The 15,745-nt window shown below is 44.2% G+C and overlaps 5 protein-coding genes across 5 annotated transcripts; 3 read left to right on the top strand and 2 right to left on the bottom strand.

Moving 5' to 3' along the window:
- Positions 1-4,194: 4,194 nt before the first annotated feature.
- Positions 4,195-5,244, bottom strand: GL218_08110 (Extradiol ring-cleavage dioxygenase; the record flags this gene model as incomplete). The annotated part of the gene is made up of 5 exons (XM_033584899.1): positions 4,195-4,323; positions 4,373-4,689; positions 4,755-4,915; positions 4,972-5,144; positions 5,200-5,244. 5 exons carry the CDS (start codon positions 5,242-5,244, stop codon positions 4,195-4,197), a joined length of 825 nt encoding a protein of 274 aa, XP_033440876.1.
- A 1,273-nt stretch (positions 5,245-6,517) lies between these two features.
- Positions 6,518-7,429, top strand: GL218_08109 (Acyl-protein thioesterase 1; the record flags this gene model as incomplete). The annotated part of the gene is made up of 4 exons (XM_033584898.1): positions 6,518-6,709; positions 6,768-6,803; positions 6,860-7,257; positions 7,330-7,429. The coding sequence occupies 4 exons, from the start codon at positions 6,518-6,520 to the stop codon at positions 7,427-7,429; spliced, it is 726 nt and encodes a 241-aa protein (XP_033441013.1).
- Positions 7,430-8,481: 1,052 nt separating this feature from the next.
- Positions 8,482-10,059, top strand: GL218_08108 (Protein IVY1; the record flags this gene model as incomplete). Its single annotated transcript, XM_033584897.1, has 1 exon — positions 8,482-10,059. One exon carries the CDS (start codon positions 8,482-8,484, stop codon positions 10,057-10,059), a length of 1,578 nt encoding a protein of 525 aa, XP_033441014.1.
- Positions 10,060-10,871: 812 nt separating this feature from the next.
- Positions 10,872-12,257, bottom strand: GL218_08107 (uncharacterized protein; the record flags this gene model as incomplete). The annotated part of the gene is made up of 2 exons (XM_033584896.1): positions 10,872-12,090; positions 12,166-12,257. The coding sequence occupies 2 exons, from the start codon at positions 12,255-12,257 to the stop codon at positions 10,872-10,874; spliced, it is 1,311 nt and encodes a 436-aa protein (XP_033441007.1).
- Positions 12,258-13,004: 747 nt separating this feature from the next.
- GL218_08106 (uncharacterized protein) lies at positions 13,005-13,582 on the top strand (the record flags this gene model as incomplete). The annotated part of the gene is made up of 3 exons (XM_033584895.1): positions 13,005-13,016; positions 13,076-13,408; positions 13,493-13,582. 3 exons carry the CDS (start codon positions 13,005-13,007, stop codon positions 13,580-13,582), a joined length of 435 nt encoding a protein of 144 aa, XP_033441008.1.
- Positions 13,583-15,745: the final 2,163 nt, after the last annotated feature.

Below are 15,745 nucleotides of genomic sequence, written 5' to 3'. Positions count from 1 at the left end.
GAATCTGAATTTTAAGAAATAAGATAAAAGCTTATGGAGTGACTTTGACATCTATGACTGTAGGGACATGATGCATCTACCTTCTTCTCCTTATTTAATCTGGGTACTATGGAGGATCATTTCTGTTTTCTCATTGCGTCTAAACCATTTGCTACCCTATTTCTCAATCAACCTACTGCAACCGCAAATCGTAAGATAGCTTGCGAAAACGGCAGAATAATATGTCTGATACTCCTAAGGAGGTCTTTGAAAATAACGGGGTGTGTGAATGTCAGTATTTTAATATCATGGGCGAGTACTAGGATTTATCTGACACCTTTTAGGTCCGTTTACTTGTCCTGATATGATAAAGAGGATGGATCGCTCCGACGATCCGATTACCCAGGGGTTCGATCCAAGTTCTCCTCCATTTCTGCCAACCGATTATCATCTTCAAAACTACATAGCGCGCAGTGGCGATACCTGGAAGTATATTGCCACCCCAAAGATAACCGCGCTGGATCCTGTCCAGAATATAAATCCATCCCCGTCCCCTAAGCCAAGTTAATCCAGCGAAAAAAAGATCTGGAGCAGCGAGGATGGATCTGATGTGTTTGAGAACAATACATAAAACATGAGGGTATATACATGATGTCAGTAAAGTCAAGACAGGGGAATCGAAGCGCCATAAGAGCCTCGTAGAGTATAATCGTCTCCCTATGAGGTGAATGGTTAAGTGTGATTAGCGCCTATTTGAAGGAGAGGAGGGATTTTTTGGTCAGATATGATGTTCAGGGGTCACAGTAGAACAATTATCCATGGTAACCCTCCTGGAACTGACAGGCTCGCATAACTATGCCACTAGGTGGAACCAAACAGAATGGAAATAACTTCTTTATTCTGAGAGGAACTATGACCTAGCTATGAGGGTCTACGTCTATACATAATGAACATGTCCTTTATTCTGGATGTCTCATTTAGAATCCTGACAATCTACCTACGCAGTTATACTTGTGATATAAATGTTTAAGCATAACTACTTCTTGGACATCCGGGATAGCAAACCTTGCTGGGGGCTATCAAGATGGAACGATGGCCAAACCAACAATGATGTAAACGCATAACCCCAAGATAAGATCGTCTGGGTGCTACTCACAATAACATAGATTGGGTCTTGGTTAGGACCCTGGAGGATTGTAACCCTACAGGCTGAAACGATATTGATTTATGACGACGAATCCTACGGTTGGTAGTGGCAAATCTAATCGTTCCTCTCGGAGAAATATTCCAATTTACAGCATCTGGCGACACTGAGCTAGATTTGTAAAAGGGTGGTAGTTAAGCTGGCAAGTATAATTGGCAACTCTGTTGCGTATTAGTATTGGATGAAATAAATTGAATAGATGAGGAAAAGGACAGGATAGAATTACAATTAGCAGCTGAAATTACATTATTTCTAGAGACTACGGATAGTTATCTCGATGTTCTAATTTGAGAAGAATAAGACTAGAAATCCTACTCATACTTGACAAGACAGTCTCTATGATCCCCTGTAAATAATTGAATAACCTTTACCGGGTAGTCTGTTTCTTATCCTCTTATATAGTGGCTTGAGTTGCTTATGCATTTCTGTGTACGGGTATTCTTGTTTTGTTCGCTGCTAGTATATTTCTACTACTACTCGATACTTGGTTTATGAGGAGAAAGTTTAGCACCCCTACACATCAAGAACCTCGGATGGGGTTTCCTAAAACTCTTTGAAAATCTCAAATAATACCTGACTATATTTTGAAGCCTTTAAACTAGTATCTCTTATAAGATCTAAATCTAAAGTTAACATTCTATTATATTTTGGTGCACGAGGGCCTTTAGCAGAATTCTTTATATTAGGTACGTTATTCAACACAACTTGTTCTTTTAATTTAGACTACTCTCATCTACGTAATATATCTGGGATCCGACAGCTGAACAAGGTACAACAAATACTACTTAAAATATCAGTCTATTAGACTATCCATGATCCATGATCCGTTCATCGTGAGCTCTGTAGTGTTTGGCTCATAAATACGAGCAGCACGCCCATGTACCTGTATATTGATCAATTGGTCAGCTCTTAGAATCATTTAGACAGCGCAGGAATATGAAATAGATACTGACGCTACACTACAAGCAAATAGCTCATGCCTCTTTGGTCGCGTCAGGTACTTAAGGCTGATGGCAAAGATACAAGTAAAAGCGATTTGAATGGCCATAATGCCGACCAGAGTTCCCTCGGTCATTTCTCTTTGACTCAAATGATAAAGGGGGTAAATCGGTCCTACAAGTAGCACAAGTAGGGGGATGCCTAAGACTACGGCCCTCGCCATCGTGACCTTTCGGGTACTGTAGACAAGCATGAATCTGTCTCGGCCGCTCCCCTCCTTAAATCCACATGAGTTATTTCAGTATTTAAGAAGAGTCTAGACAGTGTATAAACGTACCTTGTGCTTGAAGATTTTCTAAATGGTCATTAGCTCAGTCCAGAAATCTCCCTTTTCCTTTTCCCTTCATTCTTTATAGGCGTTTTCTCCCGTGGCAAATACTTACCTGCGTTAGCTTATTGGGTGCGTCTAGTAGGAACTGTAGTAGACGTGTATCTACTCTTGCTGTATCTTCTTGTGGTCTAAGCGACAATAGATCAAATTTATGGAGGTAGTACATCTCTTTTTCTACTAATGGGTTGTGATTTTGGAAGAAATTCTCCAGGCTCTTGAAGTCCGTTGGCGGTGGCTGGGAACGATGAGCACAAAATGAAACGTGGTTCAAGAGTTTGACTAGGTTATATTTAAGTTAGGAATGCCCCTGATACTCGAGAAGCAAGACTAATGAGGCTTACTATATGTCTCAAATTTAGCTTCGATGTCCTTCAAAACTCTTGCACGAGTTTCAAATACTTCGATACCAGCCTCTCTTGATGGCGGATTCAGGCTGAGTTGATCTAGGGAATCTAGTTGGGACTCATATCCCCGGAGCTGATTCTGGAGATTAAGTAGAACCCTTGCTTGCAAGTAATTAAACCGACGAAATATTAGGTGGCTCGGATCTGTCGTTAGAAAAGCCCCGAGTCGTGGGTAGCCGTTCGGGTAGTCATCAACTAGAGTAGATATTTTGCGGTCAGGTATAAGTGCCTAAAGGAAATATTATTGTCTGGGCTAGCTTACTACTTCTATCAATATATCTCGTGGCTGCACTTCCCGGACTGTTTGGATTTCTCTTAAAGATATTTGCAAGCTGTTTTAATCGCTTAAGGATCCCATATTTCAATTGCAAGATGGGAATATTTTGGTTAGTCTCTTCTAATAGCCCACGTTAGATATTAGCTATAATTATTTTCCCTAGTCTCCAATAGGTGAGTAATACGCACTATGACCTGACTGTGATGGAACAGGTTGTCCATCAGGTGGCCTATCTGATGGTAATCCGGCTTCAATATCAATATTAATAGAGGCCATAGCTGGTAGGGTGAAATATATATTGGAACCCAGGTGAACTGACAGTAACTGACAACCGAGAGGAAATACGCTAGGTATCATTCCAATCCTCTTGGGCTTTTAAATACCAACTCAACGTTTTGTTTGCTACCGAGTAAGGAAGCCCGAGCTTTTCGAGCCACGTTGCTCGGGCGAGACAATTAATTATAGTTCGTTCCACGATATGCATCTATCCCGAGTTATCGTTCCACAAATCCATCCTATATATTATCGCACACCCGAGGTCCTGTAGCATTAGAGGCTTGGGATATATTTTATAGAGCGTTAGAGACAGAACTCATCTATGTCTGGGGGGATGTATGTGTATGGCGCCATTATCCGATATACATTTATCTGAACGTCTAGAATGGGAAAAATGGGGGAAATATATAAATTAGCCGGATATCAATGCCGTTAAGTAGTAGTGTGATCATTGATAAATTAGTAGGGCTATGTCTGGTTTTTTGTTCTTCTAAGTAATGGATAATAGTCTATACCTTTAACATAGGTAGGAAGGTAGATATTCTCACTACTAAAGTCCTCCATCTTTACCTTTGTTCCATATTTTACCTTACTTAGTGGGAACATACTCGGGAGATCAACCAGGAAACTTTCCCAGTTTAAGATATAAGTTGTATGAACTGTTACTTAGATTCATATATATAGAAAAGTACTTCATGTGGACATTGTACTCCCCTTTTCGTAATTAAGGGACCTGTCCAAATCTATATTGAGCCCACGCCACACTACCCTCGTGCAATGTCCATGTCCTCTTCCCCTCATCATCACCAGCCGCACCAGCCGCTACGTATACCGGCATCACGTGATCGAACCGCTGAGAATGATTAGCAAGTCCCTTTTAGCTTAGGATTCTTTAAACTCACCGGATGGGCTTGTCTAGCGTCTGGCCGCTTAGCAACTTCTTTCATATGAGCCCGTCGCTCATTTGGCGGGGACTCGACGGCGTCTTTCAATGCCTCGTCAAAGGATACCGTGTAAGGCAATGGCCTCGGGTCACCTCGAGTGGTGTATAAATCCCTAAGATTGTGCACTGACATTCCTGCACCGATTATGACGATGTTCTCGTCACGCAGAGAGGCAACAGCTTGTCCCAATTGATAATGCATATCCACGTTCTGGTTGGCGTATAAGCTTACTTGAACTAAGGGAACATTAAGGGGGTTTTCTTCGGGGTTGAATGCTATAGGATGTCAGTTAAGCCAAGACACATGGCATATGAGCAAGCGTGGCTAAGTAGAACCATACCGACATGAAATCCCGACCACACTCCATGGTCCAGCCCTCTGGTCACGCCTTTAGCCTTAATACCAGCTTTTGTTAGGAGGTCAATGACCTTGGAGGCTAGCTCGGGGCTTCCCCTATTGGGATATTGTGCCTTGTAGAACTCGGGCGGGAATCCATAGAAGCTACTCAGACATATTAGCATCAGTCTCATGGAGAACTCTCATAGATATAATCGTACTCATAAATCAAGTCTGTATGCTCAGCAGTGTTGACCTCAATGATATCAGGTTCAGCCTCCCAATGGCCAGAAAAGACGACGACAGCTTTAGGCTTCACTTTCTCGGTAATTTCCTTTCCTATGTTCTGGAGAATTGGATAGGCGGGATGGTCCGTTCTATATTGCACGTCCGGCTGTCTCCAAATTAGATTAATGAATCTAAGTCTGGTCAGATTTATCAAAACTCACGCCGCCATGGCTGAAGAAGTAAACCGGGGTTTTTTTAGTCGTCATTGGTGGTGAGGTTGAGTTTGTTAATGTTTGATATTGAGCTATGATGGAGGAAACGGGTTTCCAGATGGAAAGGGGTAGCACGACGCGAGATAGTGATGATGAGAATAAGAAAGCCACGGCTACGACAAAGAGTGATACAATTAGGATTGTTCTAGTAATTAATGTTGGAGAAGCCATTGCTATGAAAACTTAAGGTCTATATAGAAGAAAGAACGGGAGGCCGTTGAAACCATTTGTAATTCGTCCCCTGCCGTAGGTACACCGGAAATCCCGGTGTAAGTCACTAAAGAGGCCACTAAGGGAGCCGTATTGACCGATTCTTCAGCAATTACCAAGGATCAGTCAGCATACCCCCTAGCGTTAACTTTCAGCCGCTATGGTGCTAGGTGTTGTAGTGGGTTCGTTGCATTAGCTTAGGCGATACATAAGGTACCATAGCGGCAAAGGGTGGTTTTGAGAAACGATTCCTCGACCGAGTACCGTACCTCCCATATGCATTATTCATTAGAGAGGCAACGTTATTTCTCAGAACATTATTTCTCGACGAATAATCGTTTCTCGAAAAAAAAACAAAATTTCCAATTCTTTTATTTTTTTTAATTTTTTTTAATTTTTTTTTTTTTTTTTTACACTCGAGCTGATTCGAACAGTGGACTTTGGACTTTGGACATGTCACGGGATTTACGGGTTGCGGGTTTTACTACTAGGCCAATTGGGGTTTATTTAACACATGCACGCGAGAATGGCTTATTATTCAGCATTATATACTTTATCTAATCAAAAAAAATCTTAATTTTAAGTTGGGAAACGATTTTCTACCCGAAAATGATGTTTTATAAGAAAATGATAATCTAGACAAAAACGATTTTTTTCAGGTAAATAATGTTAAGTATGAATAACCGTTTCTCAAAACCACCCTTTGCCGCTATGGTAATCATCCGCGTTTCATTATGGTAATGCCCCCATTAATGCAACCAATTAAGGCAGGAATTACAAACGCGTTATACTTAACAAAGAGATGGCGGAATAACCCCAATTACCCCACCATGCAAGTTGAAGTCTTCCAATGCGCAACAGGAAAGAATGAAAACTACAACTGGAATCAACCATCACGTAACTCATTACCTTTGGCCTCAATCCCGACCTTCCTAGCTCATTTTCCATCTAGCGGATGCTCACTTTCTCTATCGCGAATAAAACATTCTTTTCGTTCATAGTATTATTGTTGTCTTTCTTAACGGCCACATTCGCAAAACCGAATTCCGATCCCACTATGGCGATGCGCCGAGCTCCACCGCTGCTGTTCCCAGCTGCCGCCAAGCACACAGCTACTGTCATTTTCATCCACGGATTGGGTGATAACGGGTATGGATGGGCATCGGCAGTAGAGAACTGGAGACGGAGGCAGAGATTGGATGAGGTCAAATTCATCCTGCCACATGCCCCGCGCATCCCGGTTACAGCTGTAAGTTACTCTCACTAGAGTTTGAGATGCGTCGGTGGGACTCACCCTAACTGGACAGTCGGGCGGAATGTCTATGCCTGGATGGTACGATATTGTAAGTCGCCTCCTTCCTCCTTATATGTCTGCTATCGTGTCTAATGATTACCCAAGTTTGCACTCACTGGCAAAATAGACGATATCAAGAGGCATCAAGACGAAAATGGTATCATGCAGAGCAGGGAGTACTTCCACGGGCTGATCCAAGCTGAGATCGACTCTGGGATACTCCCTAACCGCATCGTACTCGGCGGCTTCTCACAAGGCGCCGCCATGTCCCTCTTTACTGGCTTGACGGCTAAGTTTAAGTTGGCTGGCATAGTCTCGCTTTCGGGTTATCTACCCCTAGACTCAAAGATTGACGATCTTCTCAAAGAGAACGATCACAACCACCAAACACCAATCTTAATGTGTCATGGAGATGAGGATGCAGTTGTACCGACGAACTTGGGCAAGATGTCTTACGAATCACTGAAGAACCGTGGTTTCGATGTGACGATGAAGATATATCCGTGAGCAGCTCCTTTCTGATTTCCTCCTTGTGGATCCGCTCTTTCATTTAATATTTAGCTAATATAAAATAGGGGTTTACCTCATTCGGCCTGTATAGAGGAACTTGATGAGGTTGAGTCTTTCCTGAATGCTCGTCTCCCACCTCAAGACAACAAGAAGACGGAACTATAAATTCGATAGGACATGGGAAGTGGATATACAATGCGATAGAGGCATGTTAGAGCATTAGAGACTATTACGGCACTAATTCTACGAGGTGGTTCGTATGACGTGCAAGTATAGATGGTGTCTGTTGCGTATTGGACGATAGAAACGCTTTACAGTGCAAATCAGAATAGTTGGAGTCCACAGTATGATAAATATGATTTGACGTTGGCCTTTTTTACTACTTAGACGCCAGAGTCGAGATATATGTACCTAATGGTCTGCCGATTATGGGTGGATGTCTTAGAAGTCTAAATTCATCTGACACGCTGGACTTCATTAAAGATCATAGTCGAATTTATAAAATTACTCATAAACTTCAATGTATAAATATAATTACCCAGGTTACATATATAAATAATCTTTGATAAATTCGTGAAATAATCAGTAGCATATCAGGTGCGCGGAGGTATACGTATTCGTATTGTTGAGAAGTCTATACATGTACATAGGGATAGAGAGAATCTTGATAGGGGGAATAGTGCCTTATCTTATCGTATAGTTGGAGGTAGTGGAGTCTGATCACAAGATGGCGGCATAACGGCGTAAGCTTAACTAGGGGCAGCAAAGATAGATACCTTACCTTACCTAACCCAAGCTTTTATTTAACAAAGTTCCAAAAACAAGATTTATTCTTCCATCGAGTGTTCAACTTTGTCTCTAGATTATTCTGTGCATCTTGTAGCCTTCGTCCTCAACAATTCTCCTAATCTTTCCTATTTGTATAACAGTTTTATAGGTAGACTACACACGTTTGTAGCTACATCATTGCTGTTGGATTATGTCGTCTCTTCCGCGATTAGCCCGATAATTAATTCATTAGGTATTATTATCTATTGCTACTTTAACCCGAATCCACACCAACCGTTGCTACGCTATCGGATCGTTTAAGCCTAGGATTACTACCTGGTAGGTATAATATCCAGGTCGACACGGCAGAAGTAAACAAGCCCCGCCAACCAAAATCATCATACCGATATTAAAAGAGAGGAGGCTCACTGGGCAAAAAAAAAACAATAATGCCGTCAGCAGCACGAGCACCAGCATCTGGTAGGCCGCCATCGCCATCTCCTTCTCAAGTCCCTCTTCCCGCGTCGCCAACATACTCGTATGCCTCCACAGCCAATCCGCTCTCTCAATATAATCTACCACTCCCGCCTCCGCCTCGTCCAGCCCACGCCGTCCTCTCTAAAAACGACCTCGAGCAATCGCAGCTAGCATACTCGGACTTGTTAGCTACAGCCAAATCGTACCGGATAGCACTCGCATCCCTTTCTACCGCCGCCTCCGCATTCGGATCCGCCCTCGAGTCCTGCGCGAGGCTAAAAGAAGCCCGAGCCGACACCCTCGGCCCCCCTAGCGGTACTAGCCTAACCAATAGTTTTACCACAAAGGGATCATGTACCGCAGAGCTACTATTAAGCGCAAGTGGTGTGCACCACTTAATCGCAAACCATCAGCAGATCTTAAGTGAGACAGTATACAAGTCATTCGAGGTGCCGCTACTACACGAGTTAGATCAGTGGCGACGCAATATTGACGACGAGGATGAGACGTATAAACGCGAAGTTGCCGCGCGCAGTCGCGAGATCCGCCGCCTCGAGAAGGAAGGGTTGAAGCTGCACCGCCAGAGTCGCCGTCGAGATGTAGCCAAGTTCCGAGAGCACCTGGTTACCCTAACTAGTAAACTCGACGGCCTAACAGGATTGCATGCCGATCATGCCCGTACCCTACTACGCGACTCACAGGAGGCTTCGGCTAAGATTCTCGATGCAAGCTGTTCGCTCGTACGTGCCGAGGTCGACATTTTCGAGGGCTTGGCGCGGAAAGGGTGGACGGGTGGTGGGCTTGAGGATTTGCTAGAAAAGGGCCAGGACTTGTTTGCGAGCGACGAGGATGGGCTGCCGGGAGCTGCAACGGGGGCTGGAGTCACAATAATGGCCGCCAATAGTGCCGTCGGAGAAGGAGGGGCGAAGCTGTTTAGTATACTCCCGCCCAAGAGCATCCTGGCGAACGACGCAGCCTCGACTTCCGTCTCGGATTCGGTACTAACAGCACGTGCGGGTGGGCGCGCCGATAGCTTAGTAGTCGATCCGGAGGAAGATCAGTTTCAAAGCCTGACAGGGGCCGTAGAACAACCGCAAGACCGCAAGAGAGATAGAGAAGACACGGAGAGCATATTCTCAGAGTCCAACATGAGCCGGGGGTTAAGGCCGTTCAGTCCACAGCCTATCCGCCGACGAACTACGGACGTGGTCATGGATCCGGAGGAATTATTATTTGGCGGTGGCGGCGAGGAAGAAATCAACAATGACCTCGTATCGGATGTAGACGACGACGACGGGTATGATGCTGTGACGGTTAGAGGCGCTAGTAGCTCCCCGGGCCGAGCACTGGAAATGGAACTAGGAGAAGGAGATTCAGGTCTGCAAGATGACGAGGATGAGCTAAACGAAAACCCTGCGTTCCAATGGAGAGACGACGAAACACGGCAGAGACAAGTCAGTAGTAGCAGTGACCCAGTCTCGTTACCATCCTCGCCGCCAACGGGGAAGAATGAGGTAGACGATAGAGAGATAGATAGGCAGTTTGCTTGATTATAGTTACATAGCACAAAGTGCACACATCCCCCCCTCATACTGGTATGAGGAGGTATTGCACAAGGATGAGAAGGCGGAAAGGTGCCTAACCTATAGGATAGGATAGGATAGGATGATTCTAACGGCGGGTACGGCGGCGAAATATTGATTGATTGAGTACTGTATTACATTTCACGGCACACGAATAGATGAACGGAGTCATATCTTCGACATTAGAATGGATGGCATCTCCCGCTTTGTACCTTCGCTTCATGACTACCTCTTGCCTACATATTATTACATTAGTACAGCCAGCATTCGGTCTGCGTCTCAAGTATTACATACATACATGTAGATAGGTAGTTCCACAGCTGTATACATGTATGACATTACACATTACACTTAGCCAGCATTCATACGAAAGGGAGCAAACATATTATGACTTGGAATGCATTATTGTTCCCGTCGGTCTCGAGTGACCTATGTAATTTCATCGTACACGAAAAAAAAAAAAGCAAACTCCTCGTGGTAACAACTACCTATGCGCAGTATGCCGCTAACCCAGCCCGATGCCCCCTATCCACGTGCAGCTCGTCTATAGTAATGACAACGAGATCAAGCATAGCAAAGCTCCTTATTCTTCACTTTTCCACTTAACTATCTGTCCTTAGGCACTTTATCGTAGGGCTTCCAAATGTGAACCTCAACTCCAGGGGGGCGTATTACCAAAACCCGCTTTGCCCTCGTGTCCCTAGGTACTTTTCATAGCATTACGAAGTAGTATAAAAAATTTGATGATGTAAGAGGTTGGTATGTGCGGTTAAAGTCTCTTAGTCTTCCTTATCGCCACTAACGAGCTCGCGACCGAAGAGACCGAACCAGAGATCCAGGTAAAACATCAGTTGCCAGTACAAACTAGCTTTGTTGAAGTCAAACTCGCCGAGCTCGTTACGGGGCACCTCGTTCCCGATCATTGAGCCTCCAAACCATCCTATCAGCGGAATGTAGATCAGCAGCTTCTGCTGCCAAGTCAGTTGAGGGGCTAGGGCTTGGTCGGCCGGTAGGATCCTAGCCCGTTTAGCTTCTGGAATGCGCCGGCAGTACGTATTATCCACTGGCTCTGTATTCTGCAGTTCTGGGACCGCACCCGTCACCGTTGCTGTCGATGCCGTAGTGGTATCCATAGTCTGGGTTGAGCCTTGAGATCCTGGGGGAGAGTCTTGTAGGTTTGTAGTCCGCTCGATTGCCCGTGTTAAGAGAGCCTTAGGGAATGTCGTGCCCTTATCTATGCGGGGCTGCGATGGCCTTTTCGGCACGCTTCGGAATGTGTTAGACCTAAACGGATCGATCATGCCACCATCGCCGATCACATCGAGTACTGCAGCATCTTCCTTAGGAGGCAGACCACGATAGGGTTCGGCGTAGACAAGATGACCTAATATATTTTGCGGAGAGGCGTACGTCGCGGCTTCAGCTGCTTCCGATGATTCAAACGTAATCTTCACCCAGTGTTCACCGCTGGCCACCCTGCTAACCTTAGCCCGCTCAGGGGCCGACAAGGGTTGTCGCCTCGTAAGCGCGGGATCTCGCAGGTCTGATTTGTAGCGTCGCGCCTCGGCGGGCGGCTCTCTAGAGTAGTCCTCGCATATCCTCCCTGCCAGCTGCTCGTAATGGTTGATGGCCGCATACTGCTGTGATGGCGATGAATAACCTCTCAGGATAACTTCAACAGGTTCCTTGCGATACGTCGAAGCTTGAGTGGCAGAAGCAGAATCCTCTTGCGACTGCGCAGCGGTCTGCCCTAGATAACCCGTCTTTCGTTGGGTAGCGGCGGTATTTGTTGTCGCTGTTGTCGTTGCGTTAGGGGCTTGCTGTCGGCTTGCTATGTAATTCGAAAATATTTTATCGGCATTATGCATCGTAGCATCTTCACGTTTCGGCGGCGCGCTTCCCGTTCTAGAGCGAGATCGTCTAGTTGATTTACCGAAGGAACCCGATTCTGTTACCTCTCGCGCACGCGTACGTGGGAGGGTACGTTGACGTTCGCCTCTATCATGGGACATAGTGGTAAGCAGATTTGATTCAAAATAATGACTTCTTTGAAAGGGAGAAACGGTTACATACTCGGGGAAATACATAGCATATGGACGCTGAATCCCATCGTCTCCGGTATAAAGTTCCTCGTCCGGGACGTTATGCACGATCAATGGTCTCATTGTCCTCTCCGGTTATTCGGTGAATAGAAATTCGAGGAATGAGATACAATGTTTAGGACACACAAGGTGGATAGGCAAACACGGATACCTAATCAAGGATGAATTCTTGGATTGTAAAAGGCACAAACTGGTGGGTAGTTACGAGAAATGGGTTGAAATGGGTTAAAATGATTGGAGGGAGATTTAATTAAATTCGGATGTTGCTGGCAATGCTGAGATGTCATCAAGAAAAAAATCATAGCTGCAACGCGCTTCCAAATATGTACTATGTATACTTTGTATGTGGGCTCCAGTGTGTTAGGTACATTATTGTGGAAACCGCCATACCCACCTAGCAACGGGCCTATAGGGTACGTACAGTACCTAGGTACCTCCGTAGATGTATGGATGTAACTTCCCCAACCCTTCAGATAAAAATCGTGCACGGGTCACATTCGAACTTGGCTAGATTAACATTCTAATGTTATGTACTTTGTACCGTAGACACTAAAGATCCCTAAGAGGGCTAGCGTAGATTGATAAAAATTATCGAACCAACTTTGTTCCTGAGCTACATGTGGCTGACAGGCAATTGATAGGCCGACGTCACCGAATTCCCGGAAGCTATCACAGCTTCCAACGCCAAGTCAAAAGCTGTCCCAAAAAAGTAAATCCAACTACATCACCGGTTTCAAACACGACTTCCTCTTCTTTAATCTTGCATCTATTAGTTGATTCACAAATAAGCCACAAGAAACCATAGCCACAATGTTCCGCTTTGTAGGTTTGAAGCTTTAAACTAGCTAATTAATAAGTAATAAATGCTAATGCGTGAATAGCACAAAACTCTTGATATCATTACCCTCTTCCATAAGGCAGGCTCACCGGCCTCCACAAGAGCGGCAACTCTCCTAAAGCAGGTTTCAGCCAATGCCACAGAGACAGCAACTGAAGATCAAGCCAGTGATCATTCTCACCAGACGCATCCCAAGCGCTCTCGTCAGGAATTTGAATTGAACATCACTGAGGATCCTCCCACTGTCGACCAACTCAAGACTATTCTAGAGTACGTCGGCAAAAATAAGATCGGCTCTATCGTTCAAGGCGCCTCGACAGAGAATGAGGCCCTGAAGAAGTTCAGAGAGAGCAAGGAGAACTTCAAATGGCCTGTAGTATGTCTCCTTTTCTTTGCCCACTCATGATCATACCCCCTTCTCCTATTTGTCTAGTTAAGTAACATGCTAACTTTGGAATAGATTGTCGACTGGAACAATGGAAAGGCTGTTGCTAGCGACAAGGAGTCAGAGATACTCAAGATGTTAGAGCAGGAGAGTAGCAAGGAGTAATTCTTAGGCGTTGTACACAACAAAAGTAGTCATATGTCTTGTGCTGGTATTGGCTACGCTCTATGAACCCTTTGCCAGCTTAATTAATACTCAGCCCTAGTTCCAGCCTGCTATAGTTAATTAGTTCTTTAGCTAGCTAGTAAAAGAGGTATATAATTTAGACTACAATATACAGACTCTACTCCCATAGTCCACACTTTTTATCTTATTCCCATGATAGCTTGTTTGTAAATGTATAGAATTATTTTTCTTAGCCATGTACATATCCATATATACCCCTTATTTTGACCTTTACCTAGGTATGTTCCATAGAGGAGTTTTAAATCCCAGGTAAAGAATAAAACCACGTCCCATCATTAACTCCAACACTTAAATCCATTATGTCAAAACAGATTATAGAACAATTACTAGTGGTCTTTATTTGAATTCAATGCAATATAAGAAATATCCTTCTATTGGTTACTCTTTAGGGTCCTACCAGAAATATCAGAGGAAGACAGCTATATGCCCAAAGTCTGAAAAGGGGAAATCACTCCTAATCACAGACTTAAACTGCTAAGCCATTGGCTAGAGCCTCGGTACATACCTTAGGTATCTAAGTTACCATGTACAAAGAGGGCTTCGGTACCTACCTAACAAGTGCCTGCCCAGTATGATATGTTAACAGGTAGTTGCCCAGCTGTAAAGTAAATGTTCTCTTTCGTATCTAGGTCCGTGCTATGTCCGTGCACAAAAACATAGTCATCACGGACCATCAAGTGACCATTGCAACAGCCGCAACTGCTAGTTACGGCCTACCACCTTCCTTCATAGTAGCGATGTATCTCATGAGAACATCAGATCTAAGGTATCCATTTGCCAAAATAGCTTGGTTAAGGAAGTAACGGCGCTACAACGCGTCTCTATCCTAAGCAACAAGTCCGTCGTAACCCTCCAAAGTTCTTCGACCTTCCTTCCGTCTGTTTTCTTTCTTCTTTACATTCACATTCACCGCCCTATTTAAACATTACCCTTTCCCACAAGGAATCCATTCCAATTAATTCTCTTCTTCATAATAATCCTACTTCAATCCTACTCTCACATCAACCCTCTTACCTTACATTACCACACTACGTTCTTACTATCCTATCATCCACCTCTTCTTAACATTACATTAACATTAATAATAAACAACCCTATCCTAATACCTATCCTACAACATTCCATCCTCATATCCTAATGCTTCAAGAAGCACCTACATTTATCCCATAATATTCTACCCTCATATTCTCATGCTTCAAGAAGCACCTACATTTATTAATCTACAACTACTTCTCTCATAACTACCTAGTCGCCTTAAGGCCTGATGGTTGGCTGCCTTCTTTCGCCCAGAAGAAGCTAGCCCCGAAGGAGTTCAAGATGACTATAAACTGGTCTTAACAATCCAAAGCGGTAAGTAATCACCCTTCTCTTTCTTCACTATCAATGATTATTACACCTACACAATCTTCATAAGGTATTACCAATACCAACCAATACCAACTTCTACTCCATACACTATCAGCTACCCTACTCGTAGGCGATTGTATCCCCTTCACCTTTACATTGTTACCTTTGACTTATACTTTTTCTTTTTTTTACACGGTCGCGCTAACAAGTGTTCAAAAATCAAGCCTGAAGCACAAGTGGTCTCCGCACAGGCACTTCCCCAGTTCCCTGGCTCCTCAACCTCCCAACGGCCTGTGTTAATAATGACAAAGCCATTGACACACGCTCTCTATGCTATCACGTATGTAATCACCTACTAAACCTACGCTAAAATTAAGATCAAACATATTAACGCCATATTCACTAAGTTCACCAATTTAGTTACTGGCTGAGTTATCGCCCAGACTATTAACACAACCTTCTTTTTCTCGGCACAATGCTCTTAAACTTCAAAGACTACTACTATATAACTATTCAACTCACCTCTATACACCTCACAGACAAAATGGCCAACGCAAACCGCCCAAGGTCGGGTTTGGGTGGGCCGGGTCAAATATATTGGAATTTTGAGATTCATTTGATCATGCCATCGAACCGGCCTATTAATCCTCATCAACCACGCGAGATTTCCTACCCCTAATTCACCACTAAACAACGGAGCAGCAAAGTCAGAAGTGCGGCAATCCTAATGCCGAT

The sequence above is a fragment of the Daldinia childiae genome (assembly GCF_008694065.1).
Source record: "Daldinia childiae strain JS-1345 chromosome Unknown Scaffold11, whole genome shotgun sequence".
NCBI lineage: Eukaryota > Fungi > Ascomycota > Sordariomycetes > Xylariales > Hypoxylaceae > Daldinia > Daldinia childiae.
Note: the sequence above shows the minus strand (reverse complement) of the source record. Positions and strands in the feature narration are given on the sequence as shown.